Source organism: Aythya marila (assembly GCF_965140915.1).
Source record: "Aythya marila genome assembly, chromosome: 2".
Taxonomy (NCBI): domain Eukaryota; kingdom Metazoa; phylum Chordata; class Aves; order Anseriformes; family Anatidae; genus Aythya; species Aythya marila.
In genome coordinates, this window is record NC_139043.1 from 139,215,239 (window position 1) to 139,235,842 (window position 20,604).

Genomic DNA, 20,604 nt, shown 5'->3' on the forward strand with positions numbered 1-20,604 from the left:
AAGTGCTTAGTATTTTAAGCTAAAATGGGGACATTATTGACGTTCTGACACATGATCCTTTCTGCCAAGTCTGATGTGTGATGGAAATGGCAGAACAGATGTGAGGACAAGAGGTAGTTTCATACTTAACTTCAGCGTGATACTCTAAAGATAGCACAGTAACATCCTTAATATGGTGCCTTAGTGACAAAAGAGCTGATTTCCAAATTTGTGGCAGTAGGTAAATGACATAGATTCATGTTCTAGCTTTGTAATGCCCTGTGCTGTTTGCTGCTCAGTATGAATGCTCTGGTCCTGTCTGTAAGAGCTGAAATCAGAACTGACCTTCATCCGCAAAATGATTGGTTAGTCTGAGCTCATAATGTGACAGACTGCTTTGTTGAATAAAAAAACATGATTGACAAACACTTCTTCGGAGACTTTGAATTTAAAATCAAGAGGTCTGAAAATAGAAGCTGAAGCAGCTACTTGATAAAGTCTCAGCCACATTTCCTCATGGGCATTTCTAGGAAACTTTATCTCCAGACCTGCTGAAAGGAGTGAATAAAGTGATACATCCCAGAACATTTCTCTCATTCTTTTGAGTCCTTCGTAAAAAAAAACACAGGATGCAATAAAAGCAGCCTTTCCCTAAAGAGAATCAGTCATCTATCTAACTGCATTTCCTTTCTCAAACAGAGATCAGATGCTGTACGAGAAAGCACAAAAGACATTACAAAACAGTCTTCCCACAATGAAAGCTTCTTCCTAATTCTCTATAATTAGAATGACTTTTGAATGAGAAACAGCCTGTACAATTTGTGCAGCTCAGAGACTTCCTGCTCAAAGGAGCTATGAAATAACAACCTAGAGTGGGCTGCATCAAACCTTTCTCTGTGGAATCAGTTTTGTCTCCTGGACATCCATGGGAGTTTTGTCATGGATTCATAGAACTTTAGGGCAGAAAGGAACACTACGATAACATAGTTTGATCTCTGTGTAACACAGACCATAAGACTGACCTATGAATTTTCACACCTAGTCCATTTCTGATAGAGAAAGACAACTCTTATGGTCTCTAACATTTTAACTTGGCTTCCTCCTGCCTCTGGTGACTACTGCATGTGCTGCATTGATCCCAAATCCAAATGCTGACTGATATCAGCTGACAAATTAGAAGCTGAAATTCAATGAGGTTTGCATCAGGGTTGGAGCCTTTGAAAATTTTTGCTTTCTGTATTATGTTTACAGGGAACAGGAGGAAAACACACTCTTAATTCAAAACAAGTGTTATGCAATATTTATTAAAAGCATTCTACCCATTCATATATACTCAAAGGTAGTCTAAGCCTTCTAAATACATAAATTCATGATCAAATTAAATAATCCATAGCTAATATATGTCTCATCGTAGGAAGTATGTTGAATTAATGTCAAATATAAATAATGCTTGTGCTTACATTGCTGAAAATGAAATGATAGAGGTTTGTGATTTTTGATTTAATCTACTGGAAGATTATTCATTAATTTTAAATGTGGTCAGCTTACTGGTATACTTACTGGTTTTAACAGGAGACAGAGTAATGAGCAATGTGTTATCTTTTACCATTTCTATTTTGTCTGGTATCCACTGGTGATTTCACTTGAGCACAAAATCTGCTTAGCTGCACAAGTAAGTTATGAGAACCAAAACACAAGGAGAAGGCATGCTACAAAGGCCATATTAGCTCCTGTAACTTAACACTTTCACCTATATTTTGATACCCACCATGAATTTGGTAGCCATTTGCTTCTCCTGAAATGAAAAAAAATTCCCCTCTCCCCCCTCCAGGGTCTTGTACCCTAATTTTCATGCAAATGAAGTAGAAAATGTGGCTAACAAAGGGCAGCGAGATGAATTTCCTAATGGGAATGTCATCCTAAATTTATTGAACATTCTACTTCCTTAGACTTCTCTTTCCAGATTTGCTTATTCTCTAACTTTTGTTTTTCTACTGTAAATACAAATCTTATACGTCTTTAAACTTCAAAACACCATGGCAATTTTGGCTAAGATTTTATTATTATACATTAGCAAGGACATAGGATTCATAGATGTGTTTGTGTCACTGCTTTACTTTGATGGACCCATTAGTTCCCCTCTTACCACCAACATCCAGTTCTGGGATCAGGTTTCTGAGCCCCCTAAGAGTTTTCATATTTTGAATTCTTCCTTTGTATACACTGTCTGTCCAATAAGTCAAACTCCAGATGGAAAAGGAAATACACTATGTGGTGAATAATAAAAAAAGAGATTCTTAACACTACATTTTTGAAGTAGTCTGTTTGCTATACAAGGCTAAATAACTTAAAAGTCAAAACCAGAAATCATCTCCTCCACTGCTCCGTGTGCTTGCTCTCTCTCTGCTTTTTAACCGTAACATATCCATGACACTGCGTGCATATATGTCTCGCAAATTCACATTGATATTTGAGTCACTGGATGAGTTCTTCGTGAGTCTCTTTAAAGCTTCACGCTGCCGGAGAGCAGCTTCTTTTATCTTCAGTGTAAAGTAACAGGCAGAAAAACGGTCATTTATGATAGCTATTGGCAAAGCCAAAACTAGTATTCCTGACAGGATACACATAAAGGCCACTACCTTACCAATAGTGGTGTCTGGCCTAATGTCACCATAACCAACAGTTGTCATGGAAGTTGTTGCCCACCACCAAGCACCAGGCACGCTCGTGAAAGTTGTGCCTGGCACACCTTGCTCAACAAAGTACTCCACAGTGGAAAATATAGAGATCCCTACAGACAGGAAGAGCAGCAGGAGGCCAACCTCCTCGTAGCACTGTGCAATAGTCATTCCAAGGGACCGCAAGCCTGAAAGACAAGAAACGCTGTCAGTAGGTTGATTCATGCAGCTGCCTTCAGAAGTTTGTGAAATATCTGTTATTTAAAAGCTGACTGTTTTATACTTTTGCTTTGACTGCTAGTGAATATGTCTTAGGAAAAAGGGGTGTAGCTCTCAAAATACTGGGAAAATGTGATTTTATAAAATATTAGATCGAACCACTGACGTTATCCCAGTCTCCTTACAACAGAGCATATGAATCCTCCTTATTACTTATCATTTGAACTACATACAACATTTAGAAAATTACTCTATTTATTTATTATTACTAAATCTTCATCTAGTAATTGCCCATAATGGAGGAACTACCACAATTTTTATTAAGTTACCTAAATAACCATTTAAAAACACTAAAACACTAAAAACATCTGCTCCCTACTTCCAGCCAGAATGTGCCAAGCTGTATTTTCCAGCCCTTGTCACATTTTTCTCTTGGACCAAACAGCCCTCTGTTGTCAAATTCTTGTTCCCAGGTGGGTACTCGGAGCATAACTCTGTCACACTACCCTCTTTGCTAAGCACCATTCGCAACCCTTTTACAGTTCTCACAGCCTCTCTGATCTCTCTTTCTCCTCCCAGCCTATCAACATACTTATCTGTAGAGATCAAAACAAATGCAGCGGTTCAGCAGTAGCTGCACTTGTGCCCAAACTGGAGATAGCAAAGCCTCCCAATGCAAATGCATTCTCCTGCTAATTCACTGATGTACTGCATCAGTCCTGTTGCCCATGAGTCGCACAGGGAGCCCGCGTGCAGCTGACTGCACTCCGTAATGCCCCACATTCCTTTCAGAGCTGCTGCCTCAAGGCCAGGCTGCCTGACAAAGCAAGCAGGAAAGTAAATCCAATAACAGTGCAATGGATAAATACCTCGCATAAACAAAGAAGGAAGATAACAAGGCACCAACTCAGTTGAAACACATTGGAAACTGAAATTATCTTCTGAATAACTAATGATTTTGGATTGCTTTTTAACACTGTTCTTTAAGAAGATGCTGTTTCCCGTAGTAAAAGAGAAAACCATGATGCTTATCAATTACCCTTCACGGGGTACACTTGTAACTAAAGCAATGTTTGCATAATGGCTTACTGGAGCTCTGCCTCTGCTTGCAGACTTCACATGCTCATTGGGAGTAATAAGCAATTTGATTCGCTTTACTTTCCACAATCTCAAACTAAAAGAAGTTTAAATTTCTTCTTGCTTTTGGCTCTATTTCTTTTCCCCTTTATGTTTAATGGGTTTTAAAGTTTTTGTTTATGTACAGCAAACCGTGGAGCTACATACTCGATGTTGTAGGGAATGTTTCCTTTTCCAAAGTTTTCTTCTACCAACTCCAGTTAAGGACTTGCTCATATCCATGTTTTATCCTGCTACAACTATGGTCTGTTGGGTAGGATGTTTATTACAGTTTATTACAGTTTATTAGGTTAATTTTGCAGCAGAAGGGAAATACGATTTATCAGAGTAATCTTTTTGCTATTAATATGACTGCCTCCAGATTTTGAAAATATACTAAGATCAGCAGTGAATGGGACAACTGCAAGGATCCAGACCAAGTTCTCATTTTCCAAGGAAGTTACTACCATCCCCTGCCACGTAAAACTTCACACTAATCAAGGTAAAATTCTTCTTCAGGTTTCAAGTGACCTAAGAATAAGGTACTCCAATTTAAAACTCTCTGTACCACTTCATTTTAAAGCATGGATAGGTACTATAAAAGCCAGGCTTTGCTCTTTTCAATGGATCTTGAGAATACTGCAGCTAAAACAAACAGCACAACTCTCATAAACCTGGTTTAAATAAGCAGGAACAGGGCTGTGACTGCTATCGCTTTATATCACATGGACGAATTACCAGCAAAGTTGTGGTTCTCCATCTCTTCAGGTCTTCAGATGAAAGCAGGAGACATTTTCAGTTGAATCTATGAATCAGACAACTTACTGGGCTTCAAAGATCATTCTAAATGGGAATCGGTGCATTCAGAAGAATAATGTCTTCTGCTCTATTGTCTAGTAACTTTTAAAAATTCTTTTTCCAGCCCCAGGACACAGCCAAACTAGGGCTGTTCAAGCACAGAGCTATAACAGCTCCTCACCAGGAGCTGTGACAGCCTGGATAGCCATGCTGGAAGGTGCTACGGTGCTGTAACAGAACCAGTGTGGTACCCAGCATGGGGCAAACAAGCAGCCCCAGACCTGGGACCAGCAGGAGGAAGGAGAGGCTTTTCTGCCATGCATGTCAACTTCCACCTGTTTGTTGCCCAGATGGACTTGATAATACAAGCTCATTTTCAGGAGCTTCAGCTTAAACACAGCTTTTAAACCATCTTAAAATTTTAGCACAGAATTCTGAAAATGCTGAAGATTTACTTTCTCATGTATCCAGAATCATCTCGTCTTGACACATGCTACAGCCTTCTCTCAGACAAGTCCACTGCCATCACAAGTAAGATGCTCACATCCTGCTTCTCCTCATGGAGTAAATCTCTAAGTTCTTCCCAGAGGAGGACCAGCAAAGATTCACACAGACATGGCCGCAGAAGGAAGTCTTCAGCTGAGGTGCACCAGAGACTGTGAAAAATGCAGGTTCAGTACTCACCTGTTCCTACACCTACTCAAATCCATCATTTCAGTATCTCAGAAGTTGTCTCACCCTCTAGCTATATATTTTCTGGAGATAGATATTTCTAATTTCTCAATTGTTCCTTGACAAATACAGCACTTTGCATAAATAATTTAACACTTGCTCCAGTCTAGCCTAGGTGTTTCTATGTACTGCATCTATCTTAATAGAGTATAGTTCAGCTTTCAAAGGGGCAGAAATGATGCTTCAATTTTTCTTTCTCTTCTCCACAAATAGGGTTTATCTGCCATTTCTTTAAAAATAAAGGGGAAAAAAAAAAGAATTGCCTTTATGATTTTTCCTAACTCATTTCTGCCTCTGATAGCAGAACCACACTGCTGTTGGGATCCCAGCTTTGCTAGGGGTCTGCACTGTACTACAGAGATGTCCTCCTTGTGACTGTGATCGTCCCTCCTTGGTGACAGGGGAGTTGCTTCCAGCAGCTACAGTTTTTTTCATCTCTTTTCTTCTGATCTTGCACTCCTCTTGCCACACAGAGCAGGTAAGCAGTGCATGAAGCTTTGATCTGAGAGTGCAGGAGTCAGTTTTAAGCTGCCTACAGCATGAACACAGAAGAGTTGTGAGTGCCACTCCTAGCAGACCATCCTGCTCATACATACCCAGGTATGTATAAGCAGGATGGTCTCTGTGTATGGTACTCACGGAGTTCATCTTACACTAGAAGCTGTGGTTTAAGGTGTGTTTAGAACCACATTAGCACAACTATCTTCTACTACAAACCTCTAATGGTCAGAAACCAGACTTCAGATCTGTTAGTGTATTTTTCTGTTTTATTAGGTTTAGGTTTTGTCTTAGTAGCAGCATCTTCTCTGACAGAAAACTGAATTCATGACTTTCTACATTTAAATTATACAGAAAAGAGCCAGAATTGATACAGTGTTCTGGGCCTCCTACATGGCTAGCAACTCTGAACTACCAAAGAAGCAAGCACAGCAACAGTAATGCTGTTCTGAACTGTTTAAGTGATGTAAGCCATTTCTTGAATGCTGAAACAGGTATTTCAGTTCCAGAAGAAAGATGATAGTTCACTGCCACAGTAGGAGACTAGATTTTGATATAATTAATTCATTTCTTCTAACATGGCAAATGAGTTATTCGACTCTTAACAGCACTTAATATTATGAAATAAACTACGGTAGCATTTTAATGAATTTAACTTTAAAAATAAATAGGCACTAAAGTTCACACCAACTCTGAAAGCTAACACACCTAACATTAACTGTTATTTTACAGACAACTGAAACTCAGTTTCAAGCTGACAGAAAGAGCTTTAGAACTGAGTTTCATGCATTCATTCTGTAGCAGTTTGATGAACTGAAAACTTTGGAAACTTTATAACAAGAACCAACATACTTCTGGACCACAACCCTGCTATTTAGCACAAAAGTGCCTTGATGTGTTCAAATCTTTTGCTTATTTTCAAAACAGAACTACAGAGGAATACATTCAGATTACTGCCACCATTGAAAGTGGGTAGCAGGCTTCCTTGTATAAAACAAGAACTGTAAAAAAATTACGATGAAGCAAAGCAAACTCCCTGACAGACTGAATCACTATCTGCTTCCCTTCAACTTCTCTCTAAGGGACAGTTATGCATTGGTATAGGCACAATCTAGAGCGGAGGAGTAAGATTAAGATAATTCTCAAACCACTATCATTACGCTCAGTGGTATTAAAGCTATTCCCTGCAATTGGCACGCAGGTTCACTGCTCTTCAACGGGAACAAAAATCAGAGGCATTCTCCTGCTATAATGCCTGCTGAAGTGGGGCCAGTTCATAAAGAGGATGGAGATGGCTCTCCAAAAAATGAAGCATCAACCATTCCTGCTTCAGAAATGCAGGAAGGATTACATTGAATGCCATGTAAGAATGATCATCATCATCTTCAGAAGAGGCCAGTATCACAGAACAGAGACAACAATTTACTATTGGGATCTGATTTTTCAAAGCTCCAAGTTTTGGTAGAACTTTTCTGTCAAATTCAGTGCCATGTTCACCACTGATTCAAGTGGGAACATAATTAAATCATTTTGAAAATACCAAGCACTGGGTAACATCACAGCATAGGCAGGGTGTGGTAAGAGTATTGCTTTTATTATTTCAGATATACAGGCATGCACATTAAGTAGTAATACAAAATGGGGGACACAAGACCTTCTGAATATTTCCATCTTCCTCTGATAAGTTTCCACTTGAAAACATTCTTTCATACCTTTCCTACACTACTTAGGAAGAGTGAACCCGTATGTTCCCAGTAATGCACTCTACCATCCACCACTCTCCTGCCTACTGTTCATCCATGTCTCCTGATACTTGCCAGCAAAGCTTGGGCATGAAGGGCCCCACATCAACAGGTGAATGCTGACTGAGCCCAACATCATCACTCTGTGCTGTACCTACTGCCGATTTAGTAAGCAACTACCAGCTGTGTTCAACATGTCATATAGATACCGATGTGTTCAAAAGGGCCAGAGAGCCCACCAACCCTTTGCACAGTATGATTTTATTTAAACAGTTTTCTAGAAATATGATGTATTCAACAGTGGATGTCTGTTTTCAGGATCTGCGATGTAGACAAAATCATGATACGTGTATTTGCATAAACTTTTAGTGTAACAAATTGTGATAGGTGATTATAAGCTGTCACTTGTAAAACTCTGACAATACAAAAAGCACTGGTCAATGATGACCACTTACCGTTTCTTCCTGTGCTTCCCTCCTAACCAAGTCAATTACAAATGTTTGCAAATTAGTGACATCGTAAGAGACTGTTGAATGATTTACAGCATGCAGCTTTGGGGCCTGTTTTTTGTAAGTTTTCTATGCAAACTATATGTACGGGCTTTATGGAGAACTAAGATTTATTGGAGAAGGCTCCTGCCACACAATTACCTATGTCCGAAAGTAAGAGCTTCACAAGCCATTACTGATAACATTACACTGTATAAGAAAATAAGGCAGAAGGGCAGACAAAATAGGGGACTATGTGCAGGGACAACTGCTGTTGGTAGAAGGAATGAGAGCTTTCACTGCCAAGGCTGAAAGTACCTGTTGAATGTCTTCCCAGCTTCAGCATCCGCAGGGCTCTGAGCAGTCTCAGCACTTGGACAATGCGCCCCACGTTTTCCAGTTCTTGGGAGCTCTCCCCACCACACAGGCTCTCTACCAGCAGGGTGATGTAGAAAGGTAAAATAGCAAGGAGGTCGATGATGTTTGCCACGCTCCTTAGGAAGCGACACCGATCCCGCGCACACAGGAACCTCAGAACAAACTCCACAGTGAACCATGCAATACACAAGTACTCTAGGGCATCCAGTAGCGGCGGTGCCAGCCAGCTTAACTCTACCGAAATCAAAGCCATGTTGGCAATGGACACAACAACAAAAGCCATGGATAGAGTGCCGAAAGTCCTGGCTGCTGCGGAGGAACCAGGCTTTTCCAAAACTTCCCAAAGTTTTTGTCTGACATTAGGACAGAGGCTACCAGAAAAGTCTTCTTCCTCATCTTGGGCATCCAGTTCTTCTGCATCTTTCTTTATGTCTAGGGCTTCACTCAGCTCCTTCCTCCTGAAGTACCTGCCCAGGAATGCCCCACAAATAGATTTTTAATACCAATACATACGTTTTTCTTATCCTCTACCACGAGAGGCATAAGAGCACACATTAAGGTATACCTTACAGGAACTTAGGAAACCCTCTGGTCAAGCATGTCATGGAGGATTTTATTAATTGAAACCCTACAGCCTGTTTCCAATGACCTGATGTTCCTGCTCACCCATGTCACACCAGTGACAGTTTTTATGTACACAATAATTTTATTCTGATGGTGTGTTATTTATATGGATCACATTAACTACAGTAGGATGAGCTGCATGACTAACTTGTGCTCTCTTAAGCAATCCTGGCACAACCAGACCCACCGTTTCTAAACTCTCTTCAATTTTATTAATCATATTGCATTTTTATTACATTGGCGTATATCTGCAATGTTAAAAGGAAAGGCATAAAAAAAGCTATGCAGGTAATGTATGAAATTTTGATCAATACATGCTAAGATGACTTATATACCTTTAAATATACTGGTTGTCACACAACAAAGCATACAAGCAACTTTGCTGAGTAAAACTTGCAGATTGTAAATACTTATTGACTATTTTTTTAGAGCAAGAGTGTATGGCAACAACATTCTCAAAGTACATTGAAAAAAATCCTTTTTTTTTCACATCTGTATTCCTTGACAGCTGCAGAGGTCAAGACTTAAATAGAGGGACTATGCAATTTTGCCTTCATTTGATGCAGTTACTCCTGAACATGCCAAAGAGGTCCATAGCTGCTTGTACCACCTAAGAAGTAGGATCTTCCAGTTACACCTACCACTGAAGGAAGAGGGGGATGAAAAGTAGGATCCAACTCTCTCTGAGATGCAGAAGTGAGTCATGTCAGGATAGGATAACTTTAGCATTTGTTTTTTAGGATGGTAGGAGAGAGGACAGAGGGGTGGGTGGGTGTTGCTTGATCGTTTCTTTCTAATAATTTTGACAAAACCACTTTAGATAAATAGCAGTCATACTCTTTAGAGGATTCCATTCTTCAATACTACAAACAAACCAGTAATGCTAAAAATGGTGGAAAAGATATCTTCAAATAGCATTAACAGAAACATCCTGGGGGTGGTTCAGTCCAAACCCACCTAGTTCCTAAGCTGCCTGTTAAAACTGGTCTCCACTGAGCCACGTTCCGCTGTTGCTGCCCCCTCCCTGTGAGCTGCTACAGCCATGTGTGATGCTTGCCATCACGGCTCCTCCTGGAGCCATGCCACCCACACTCAGCCTGGCAGGTGACTGCTCCCTGCTTCTGCCTCTCCAGCTTGGATCTAGAAATCATCCTGAATGGAAAGGACAGCGTGCGGAGGCTCCAAACCCTCCTGACTCCACATCTGCTCCCCTTGGCTAGGATAACCCCAACATGAATGACATTGAAGGGCATCTCTGCCTTGACAACCCCTCCTATCTCAGTGCTGTCACTTTCTGCTTTGAGCTTCCAAGGCCAGTCTGGAAATGGTGCAGAAATGGTTCCACTGCCCACCTGTTCTTCGTATCATAGGTCAACAGAGACCTCACGAAACACACCTCTTCTTCACATTTCCTACTCCCACCTACCTCTAGAGTAGGTTTCAGTGCTGGATTTGTCCATGCTTCTCCTTGTGCTCTGCCACCTCACCTGCCCCCGCTGCTGCATCTCTCACCTGCCCATCCCTGCACACAAGCCAGCACTGAGCTCACCCAGCCCACGCTCCCGCACCTCGTGTCTCCCCGCAGCTCACCGGTCTCTGCAGCAGGAATCGATGCTGAGCTCATCCAAGCCCCAGTACTGGATCTCCTGCAGGAAGGAGAGCGCGCAGAGCTGCTCCATCACATGCAGCCTCCCCGTCTGGTAGTAATTCAGGATGTAGTGAAACGCCTGCGAGCTCCGGTCAAAGAAATACTCATTCTCCACCAGGTTGGCATCATCGCAAAGCTCCAGGAGGCCAGAGGCTACATCCCGGGCGGCAGAGACCACTACAGCCAGCTTGCCGAGACGGGTGTCAGGGTAGCACGACAAAGTTTGCTGGGACATGACAAAGCGGCTGCCTCCTACATTGATCGTAAAGCAGTCCAAGGAGGGGATGGCCTTCTGCAGCAGGGGCCCCTGCTCTTCCTCACTGGAGAACACGCTGGAGTCCAGGGAGCCCAGGGACGTGCTGTTCCCTTGTTCCTCCAGGGACGCTTGGGAAGAAAGAGACATGCAGCAGGGAGGCGACTTCATCCTGGAGCTGCCAGCAGCAGCCCACTCTCTCCTGGATTGAAAACACAACAGAGCCACAGAGCAGATCGCCCCACGGGGCAGCGGGTGGCGGGGCAGCCCGGGACCGCCTTACTTTCACAAGCTTTGCCTCCTGCCCCTAGCACGCCTCACCGTCCCCGCTCCTCCCTGCCGTGCCTCCACCGGGGACAGAGGTCGGGCGGGCTGCCGAGGAGGAGGCAGCGGCACCTGAGGCAGCTCCGCCGCCTGCCAGCGACCTCCCCCACGCAAAAACACCAACACGGGGGGGACGACCTCGCCCCGCAGCAGCCCCCCGACCCCACAGCCTTGCCCCCGGGCACCCCTCAGCGGGTCCCCGCCGAAGTTACCGGGCGCCGCCGCCTCCCCTCAGGGCAGCCCGGCTGCCCCTTACCTGCCCGCCCGCCGCCCCGCTGCACCGCCCGCGGCTGGGCGCCGGGTCCCGCCGCCCCCTCGCCGGCAGCCGCTGCCCGCTCCCCTGCCTCCAAACTTCTGGGCAGCGCCAGCGCGCCTCCATGGCGGGTCATGTGCTGCGGGGGGCTGGCGGGGCGGGCCGGGCTGGGCCGGGCAGGGCCGGGCTAACGCCGTCCCCACCGCGGGGCTGAGCCGCCGCCGAGCCCGGCCCGGCCCTGCCCGGCCCCCGGGGCGGGCGCCATGCCTGGGGCTGAGGCTGAGGGGGGTATGCGGAGGTCCCCGCTGGGGCTGCTCGCCTCAGGCAGCGCCCGGTCCCGCTGCCGCTCCGAGGGGAGGAAAGGGGGAGAAGCAGAGCCGAACTGCGAGGGAGTTCGCAGGACAGTTTGGACACCACCCCATCGTGTCCCCCTCCCCGGTGATATACATAAAAACAAGCGCGCTTCTGAATGTGTCTGCTTTAATGCGGCTCCCTTGTGACGAAGGGCTGAAGCCAGTCAAGTCAAACAGCCACCGTCATGGCTGGGCGATGCACGCCAAATAACTTGTTTCAACTTAGGTGCATTCAGCCTTTTTCTTCTGAAATAGTCTGGAATATGCTTGGCATGGTCCCGCATTGACTTTGTAGCTCTGCTGTATCATGGTGCAAGTTAGATTCACCCTGGTCACATTCACCCTTCTCACTGTTTTGTCTCATAGGAAACTAAATTCTGACAAATTTTACACCAATTGCTTCTATAAGCCTGTGTTTTCTGCTGTCACTTACTCCTTGCCTGCTATGTGGCCTGCCTGTGTGGCTTTTCCATGAAGCCCGCCAGGGATAACGTTCAGGAGCACAGAAGATGTGTCCACATATGTCGAGCTAGCACTGCATGTCCTACCTCCAGCTTTTGATCCCTGGTCACTTGAGCTAAGTACAGCTCTGTACAGTTATGTACCTTTCTCACATTTACTTCACAGAGGTCTCACAATGGTTCATCTTTTGGATACCACTTATCTTCTATATTTTACGTTAAGATCAACTGAACACTTGACTTATCACTGTTTTAACAACACCTGCAGAAATCTCTCTTGCTCTGCTCAGTACTTGCAGGTACATCCACTCTGGGCAATCATTCGTTGGAAGAGTGTTTACTGATCAGAAAGAAACCTGAGGAGAACAGCAAGAAGAGGGTCATGGACAAAAAGAAGAGGAATGATGAAATAGCTACAATGGGGAATGGGCCTGATAGCAATGTTCAAGTATGTGAAAAGCTGCTTGCAAAGTTGAAGGTTATAATCTGTCCTCCTTGACCACACTGTGCAGACATAGAAGTAATGGGGCTGAATGAGAAGAATGATGTTGAGGGTGGTGATTATGAAGGTTTTGTTTGCCAGGATGATGAAGAAGTGGAGGAAAACCTGTGATATGTTGGTCTACACCACTTGCTGTCAAAGAACCGGCTGGAAGAGGATATGTCAGGAATAGCAGAGGTGTGCTTCACCCTTTCTTGAGGCAGGCTGGAAGGTTTAGATGACCTCATGAGACCATTTCCAATTCTGTAATTCAATATTTCAAGTGTGTTATAAAGAAATACAATACAAGTACATATTTGCATAGATATCCTACCTTTTATTGCTTAAACATTTAAATTTAAAAATAATTTAAGTGTATAATTGCAAAAATGTGAATTCATTTTCCATCAAAACTGTCACCGATTGCTGTTATGAAGCTACCTTTTGAGCATAGCCCACATTTAGTCCAGGATTGCCATCTGGGAGTGCAGACCCTTTGATGGAAAGCACTTAAACCAGCACTTAATTATAAACAATAATTAAAAAATTAATTAAGTAGACCATCAGTAATGAGAAGTAAGTACTTCACCACAGCAAGATGCCTTACTAAGTGTAATAGACCCATAATTGTTCAGTCATAAAATAACTTAGTCGACCTCTTTTCAGACTATTCTTTTCGGTAGACATTCTTTTCTGTCAGCACAAAATAGTTTTCCAGACATAACTTCTCCATTGGTGTGGAGAACTGAAAACATTCTCCACACTATTACTGTGATTCAAGGGACAGGTACTTCCCCTGTGAGTCCAGATCCACTAGTGTTTCTAAGAACCCAACTTAAAAAAATTGCTGTTATCTAGTCAAAGTGAGTATCTAATTCACAGCATCATTAAAACTGTAGATCACTTGTTCTGAAAATACTCTGATGTATAATTTTCAGCTTATGTAATTTCGGCCAATGTAATTTTCAGCCTTTGAGTAACCAGGTTCAATATTGTGTTTCCACAGTGTCCATAACTTCCATAGTGTTAATTCACACCACTGTAATTAGTTAGAAGATCTGGGTGTGATGTAGTGTCTTACCTCTGAGTTCTGACTTTCTGATAGTTTCCAATTCATTTTTTATTAAAAAAGAGATCTTTTAGAAAACTGCTAGAAAACTATTTTTCAAATGTACCAGTAGAATAAAGCTGGAATGTTTCCAGAAAATGAAAAAAATGTTTTATGAGTAAAAAGGCTCAGAAAAAGAGGATTTATTTTTCTGCCACTAGACACAAGAAACAGGGATTACTGGTGTATTTTTTGTTTTCTGGGGAACTCTTAAAGGATCAGCTATTTGTTGTTCCTTCTCATTGGTACATGAGGAACCAAAGCAACAGCTCCCATAATTTTATAATTCCCCTGGCAAACCCACTCAGGCAACCATACTCTTACGCCACTGTAGTAGTGGCAAAAGCTAATACAGCAGAACAGAGAGAGTCATTTGGTTTTACAAACTCAGCCAGTGAAGTGCTGCAGCTGAAGTGAACCATGACCACTTCCAAGGCTGTTTGGCTCATGGAACTTCTAGTGTTGGATAGTACCATGTCTGCATGGTTTAGAGATGTGGTTCAGACCAAAGGTGTTATCCAATGTTATTTTATCATAACAGGAATGTCTGCAACAATCGAATGATAGCGACATATGTCTAAACTACTGTCTCTACCAATGCTCCAGCTGATATTTCCCTGGTACAATACCACTGACTGGAGAAGCAGATTTCATTATTTTAAGAGACAGTTCGGATATTCTTTTTTTCTTGAATGCTGAAATATGAGTTGGAATCCAGCATGTCTGTTGTGGGAGTTGAAAAATTTGCTTCAGCAGAAAACCAGCTGTTACAAAAACCTTTTTTTTATAATCTATTTTCATAGTCTTATGTACTCCTCATGTTGAAAGCTATGATTTTATGTCAATTTTGTAGTCACATCTTCCAGCTGGAATGTTATGGTATACAGGAAAAAATTTGTCCTTATCTTTTCAAATAGCATTGATTCTCTTCTCAGAGGAGTAATGCTTCACAATAAGCTGATTACAAGTTGCTGAGATTTCTGACACATATTTCCATTTTTTCAAGTGTTTTGATCTCATATATTAGTCTATTTGGAATGTAGAAGTGCCTCTCCTGGACCTTATGTGGTAGAATGGAGAAAAGAAGTTAGGAAAAGGGTATGACTGGTAAGACATACCTGGAGAAAACTTTCCTCAGGAACAGCTTCATAGTTTCCAGCATCACAGGGACTTGAAGAACCAGAGGCCGCACCTATCCTAACATGTTCAATAATGTTTTATGATGCTGCAAATCCATTTTGAACTCCATTTCTCTTTCCGTATCCATAACATTTTGTGCAAGATTCTTCAGAAGTTAACTGTGCCCTAGGTGAAAGATACCATACAGTCTTGTTAAATCTTCCTTCATTCTTTTTCTCTGACTGCTGAATAATGGGCTCTGCTCACATTGCCAACACCATTCATAATTTTGCTGGCATCTGTCATACTATAGTTTCTGTGGAAATGTTCAGTGTCAATAGTATATCTTTAATTTTTCATATGCATCCAAACTCTGTGAGTAATGCACTATATCAATTGTTAAAATTAATGGATTTGGGCAGGTCCAGTATTTCATCATTTGTCTATTGTGAATATTTTGTCTCAGTGCAAGCCTTTGAGCCCTGAGTTCCATTACATTCAACACTAGATATAATTTGTATCATAAACTCAATCCCTTGACATCGATCAAGGGTGACTTCCTTACCATAACAGTGGTACTGGCTAGATCCTCTGCTTAATCATGCCCTTTGGTTAGTATGAAGCAGTGCTTTTAGGGAGTAGTTGCAGTTCCTCTACAATCTAGTTATCTGAAGCCTGCCAGTCTTTCATCTACCCTAGGAACTGCTGTAACCTCAGTCTAACAGTAACAGGGGAGAAGAAATGAAACCTGGATTTTCTCTAGGCAACTCTCTTCTGTTTCCTTTGGCAAGTGAAATAAGAGCTTATTAGAACAGATTTATTCCCTACAGGGATATTCTGCTTTTCTTGTGGAAATGGTACAGCCAAAACGAGCCAGATCTCACTTTCTCTGAGCTAGCTGCATAGATCAGAAGACGACACGCAGCTCAGTCCACATTGTGTGAAAACAGTTTAAGGGAGTAGGTAACCAAGGCTAAGTTAAGAAAGCTGTTTTCAGTATCTTTGAACACTACCCACTTTCAGACCCTATTTATTTTCTTGCCTTTTACAATGTGGTAGGAAGTAAAAAAAGAGTAGCTGGGGAGGTAGTTCTGTAGAGCAACCTACACACATGAGCAGTTTTATTTTCAAAGTAAGGGCTAACTTTACATACACCAACTGCATTGGCAGGCACGTGGCTGATGTTTCCTACTGAAAATGTAATGGAAATGGGCTTTAATATATAAAACTGAGATTAGGAAACAGTGTATATAATGCTGGGCTAAATTATGCTGCTTTCATTTTTAGTAGATTGGGAAAGGGGATTAATATGAATTTTATCATGACAAATGTCCCAAAGTCCTTAGAGATGAATAACAGACAGGCAATCAGACCTGACTGTTGACCTACCTAATGCATTTTTTACAAGCTATTACTTCTTTCTCCTGTCACTGAACAGGTGCAACTCAGGAATGCCAAGGATGATTACATACAAATATCAAAAGGAAAAATACTTTTCTTTAAATAGGGCCATGGCTTGTTTCTCTGAGGGAAAGCTCCAATATGTTAGTATCCAAAATAATGGCTTTTTTGAAAGGAATCATAAAATAGATTAGAGTGAAGTCATTCAGCACAGGATGAGATTTAAAACAAGCTGCTATTCAAATCTATGTTATCAGAGACAGGAACAACTTTTGTACAGAAAACCCTTTTCTATCTTCACCAAAAGAGACTACGTTTTTGGATATTAAATGCATGCAATGAAGTATGTACAGTTTCTGCCCAGAATTGCTTGTTTTGTTTGGCAGCTAAGTTCACTGCTTGATCAGCCAACTAGCAAAGCTTCTGGTCCACACTTTAAATAAACTTGAAATTGCTTGTCCTTCAGATTATTAGATTATCATCTTCTAGTTTGGCAAATGACAGTTCCTTTCTGCTAACATTTCAGATAAACTTCCCAGCCTTTAAATCTGTGTTTTATTCATACTTTCATGTGGCCTGTTCCAATGACTGCTTTTTATTGTTTATGTTTCTTTGCTTCTTTCTGCTGTGCTAATTTACCACACAAGCTTTTGCCTTCCTTCAAGACCGTACACACCTTGTTACCTGAGCTATTTCTCTGTCTGTATGTAATCTGAGCTGCAAGTGCTTAGCTTACAGCACAGCTTGAGGCTGGTGGTTTCTGGTCAACAATGCAAAAACCTGGTTGGGCCATCTTATGGATCCTATCTATCTTGCATATCCTTTGCAAAGAAACAAAAATGTGATTGAATAGGAGATACATCAGTACGGTCTTTGGGCAAGTTTAGGATTCACACATAGACTAGAGAAGCTGAATTTTTCCAGATCTCACAGGTCAGGCATAATTTCATTGCTGCTTCTGTAAATCATTACTAATGATGCATCAGTGCTTGACTTGTTAGCTGTTCTCATGACAGATTTATCACCTTTCCTGCTCAAGCTATATGCCCTGCAATTTCTACATGAAGCAGTAAATATACTTTAAATTCTTCTCTCTCAAAGCCTGCTTTACAATCTTTTTTATTGCCCTTCCCACAAAATGTAACTCATCAAAGTAAGACCTTTGTTTTAGTTTATGTCTTTTTTTCTGATACTTATGTTCTATGTGCATTTGTGCTATCCCTCTGTCCCACTGCCCAACAGGAAAAAAAGTTTCTCATTAAGTTCTAGATGAAAGAAAATTCACACTGTTCAAAACAGAGCAGAAATGAAAGAGAGGTGGTTGAATAATTGGTAGGGAGAGACCTTCCATCAGGAATTTCAAACCAACATCAATGCTCTCTGTTCAAATCCAGATGCTTCTCCTTGGACAGTTGCTACATTCTCATACATAACTTGACATCATTTATGGTAACAACATGTTTTCAACATGTTTTTGACATTTTCTCAAGATGTTCCATTTATTTATAAAGGAAGCAAAGTGTAATGAGTCTGGCTGAGATAGAGTTAATTTTCTTCACAGAAGTCTGTGTAGTGCTGTGTATTAGGTAAGTGACCAAAACAGTTTTGATAACACACCAATGTTTTAGCTGTTGCTCCACAGTTCTTAGCATCAAGGCCTTCTCTGTTTTCCACTCTGCAGGAAATAGGGTATTGGTGGGCGAGAGGCTGGAGGCTGGTAACATAGCCTAGACAGCTGACCCAAACTGACCAAAGAGGTATTCCATGCCATATAACATCATGCTCAGCAACAACACTGAGGTGGGGGCAATGCTCTTTTAAACTTTGAACACCTCTCATGTAATGAAACCCATAGCCTTCAAAGAAATTGGCCCCTGAATCTGTGAACATTAATTGCGTTATGCAACACATCATGGTCTTCTGGTAGAATACTGGATAACAAAATGAACCTTTTTCCATAAAATTTAATTTTTCATTTATTTTTCCCACTTATAAAAGGATGGAAATTGTAACAGCTAACAGCAAGAATATATTTTAAAATGATGTAATCAGTTCCTTCCTATTAAAATATTAGTTTATTTAATAAATCATTATCAATCGTTGAACAACTGTTAGGATGGAAAATATCTATTTTATGTAAAACTAACCACTGCTTCTTAAGAATCTGTATAACACTAGGAAAGTGTAGACATTGCAGTAACCTCTGGCAAATTTAAAATATTTATTAAGCCATTCAGAAAGCTTGTACATTGTAATAACTTACATATCCTTACTAAAAGAAAAAGATCCAATCCATCTGTCTGGGTACTTGACAATTCCATCTACAGTTCTGACAGGCATAATAGCCAAGCTTTGTATAACAAGCAGGAGAACCAGAACAGGCATGTCTTTTTACAGCAAAATCATCATCATGGAAATAACTTTAGATGATTTCATACAGTGCAAAAGAGAAACATGTTCTGGCAACTTCATCTCTGCTGACATTCTCTGCTGACTTTAAGTGGGGTTCCTTTTCCCCCACAATACTGCAGTTTACATTTTAAGTATCGAATAATTTTCTTCAATTAATAATGCAAAGGAAACTTATGTGGTATAGTATGTAAAGTGACCGTTCACTGTCTCTTCGTTCATTAAAAGTAATTTAACAGCCTTTAAATTTACAAAGTTGGCAAATCTGACATATATCACTGTAGTAAGAGGAATTCATTTTGTAAGGAGTTGTGGTTCTTAAGTGGCTGTTATGTGTAAATTGACTTCCTGTGTATGTGACTGTCAGCATAATTGACCCACTCTGTCTGTCTATGAGGAGCAATTCATTAGTTTTATACACCTCTGTGTTAGGATGGGATGAATCACACACATGTCTCCATTCATCTCCCCTGATTCAGCATTGTAGATACCTGTGGTTTATCAGATGAATCTGACTTTTTTTTTTTTTTTTTTTAATTTTGTATTTGTTTATGTTTTGGTAAAAACAGAATACTTCTTTACCACTTAAGTCAGTTCAGTTATTAGTACTTGTTTATCAACACAAACATTTATTACCAGTGTATTATGCAAATTCTTGTAACAAGGTATATATTTTGTACTTTTGAAATAACATCATTTGTTGTGGATGTTGCAAAGAATTTTAGAAATGAAATAGTTGATTAGTCCTCTCAACATCACTATGAAACAGATAGGTCCCATTATGATTAAACGATGCCAGTTAATTGCTGCCCTGTGGAATTAAGCTGTTTACACCAGACATCTCAAGCTTCAAAGTGGCTGAATGTCTTAGAGTAATCTAGATCATATAGGAGTGCATGACAAAGTGTTGAACTTCTTGGGAGAGACATTTATTTCTGGTTATGGCTGCAGAGAAGGGAGAGTTTTGTTTGTTGACTTCTTAGCCCATGTACTGGAATTTATCGGTGTCTGGAGGTGGAGTCCAGGTCCACTGGAGAGCTTTGGGAATGCAATTCTGAGAAAACTTCCATGGGCAGAAACAGTCCTTATTTCTCAATTTTAGCCTACCACATTTGCATAAATAGGGCTTCTTTAGCTAGTCATAATACATTTTCCATGGTTTACAACTAGGTGAACAATGTGACCTGAATACTCATTTTCCATGGTTTACAACTAGGTGAACAATGTGACCTGAATACTACTCACTGGAATAGTAACTGTGTTTCATACACTGGGACCTGCACACATGACATGGACTAAATAGTTTTTAGGGTCCCTTCCAACCGAAGCCATTCTATGATATGATACAACTGTAGGCATGAGGACTGATGATGTTTCATGACATTTTGTTGTTAGAGGAGACTGGATTCTAAATGACCTGGTCACATCTTACTACATTTGAACAGTAATAAGGAAACAATTTCTGTTTAATATCTGAAAAATAAACCTACTTTATCATGTCTTGCAGGTTTTACTGGGAGGAATAAATCATCTCACAGATGA

General features: G+C 41.2%; 1 protein-coding gene across 1 annotated transcript; it reads right to left on the reverse strand.

Moving 5' to 3' along the window:
• Positions 1-2,186: 2,186 nt before the first annotated feature.
• Positions 2,187-11,836, reverse strand: KCNV1 (potassium voltage-gated channel modifier subfamily V member 1). The gene is made up of 4 exons (XM_082754838.1): positions 11,734-11,836; positions 10,843-11,355; positions 8,569-9,095; positions 2,187-2,845 (listed from the first exon to the last, which is right to left on the reverse strand). Exons 2-4 carry the CDS (start codon positions 11,322-11,324, stop codon positions 2,334-2,336), a joined length of 1,521 nt encoding a protein of 506 aa, XP_082610964.1. The 5' UTR covers positions 11,325-11,355; positions 11,734-11,836; the 3' UTR covers positions 2,187-2,333.
• Positions 11,837-20,604: the final 8,768 nt, after the last annotated feature.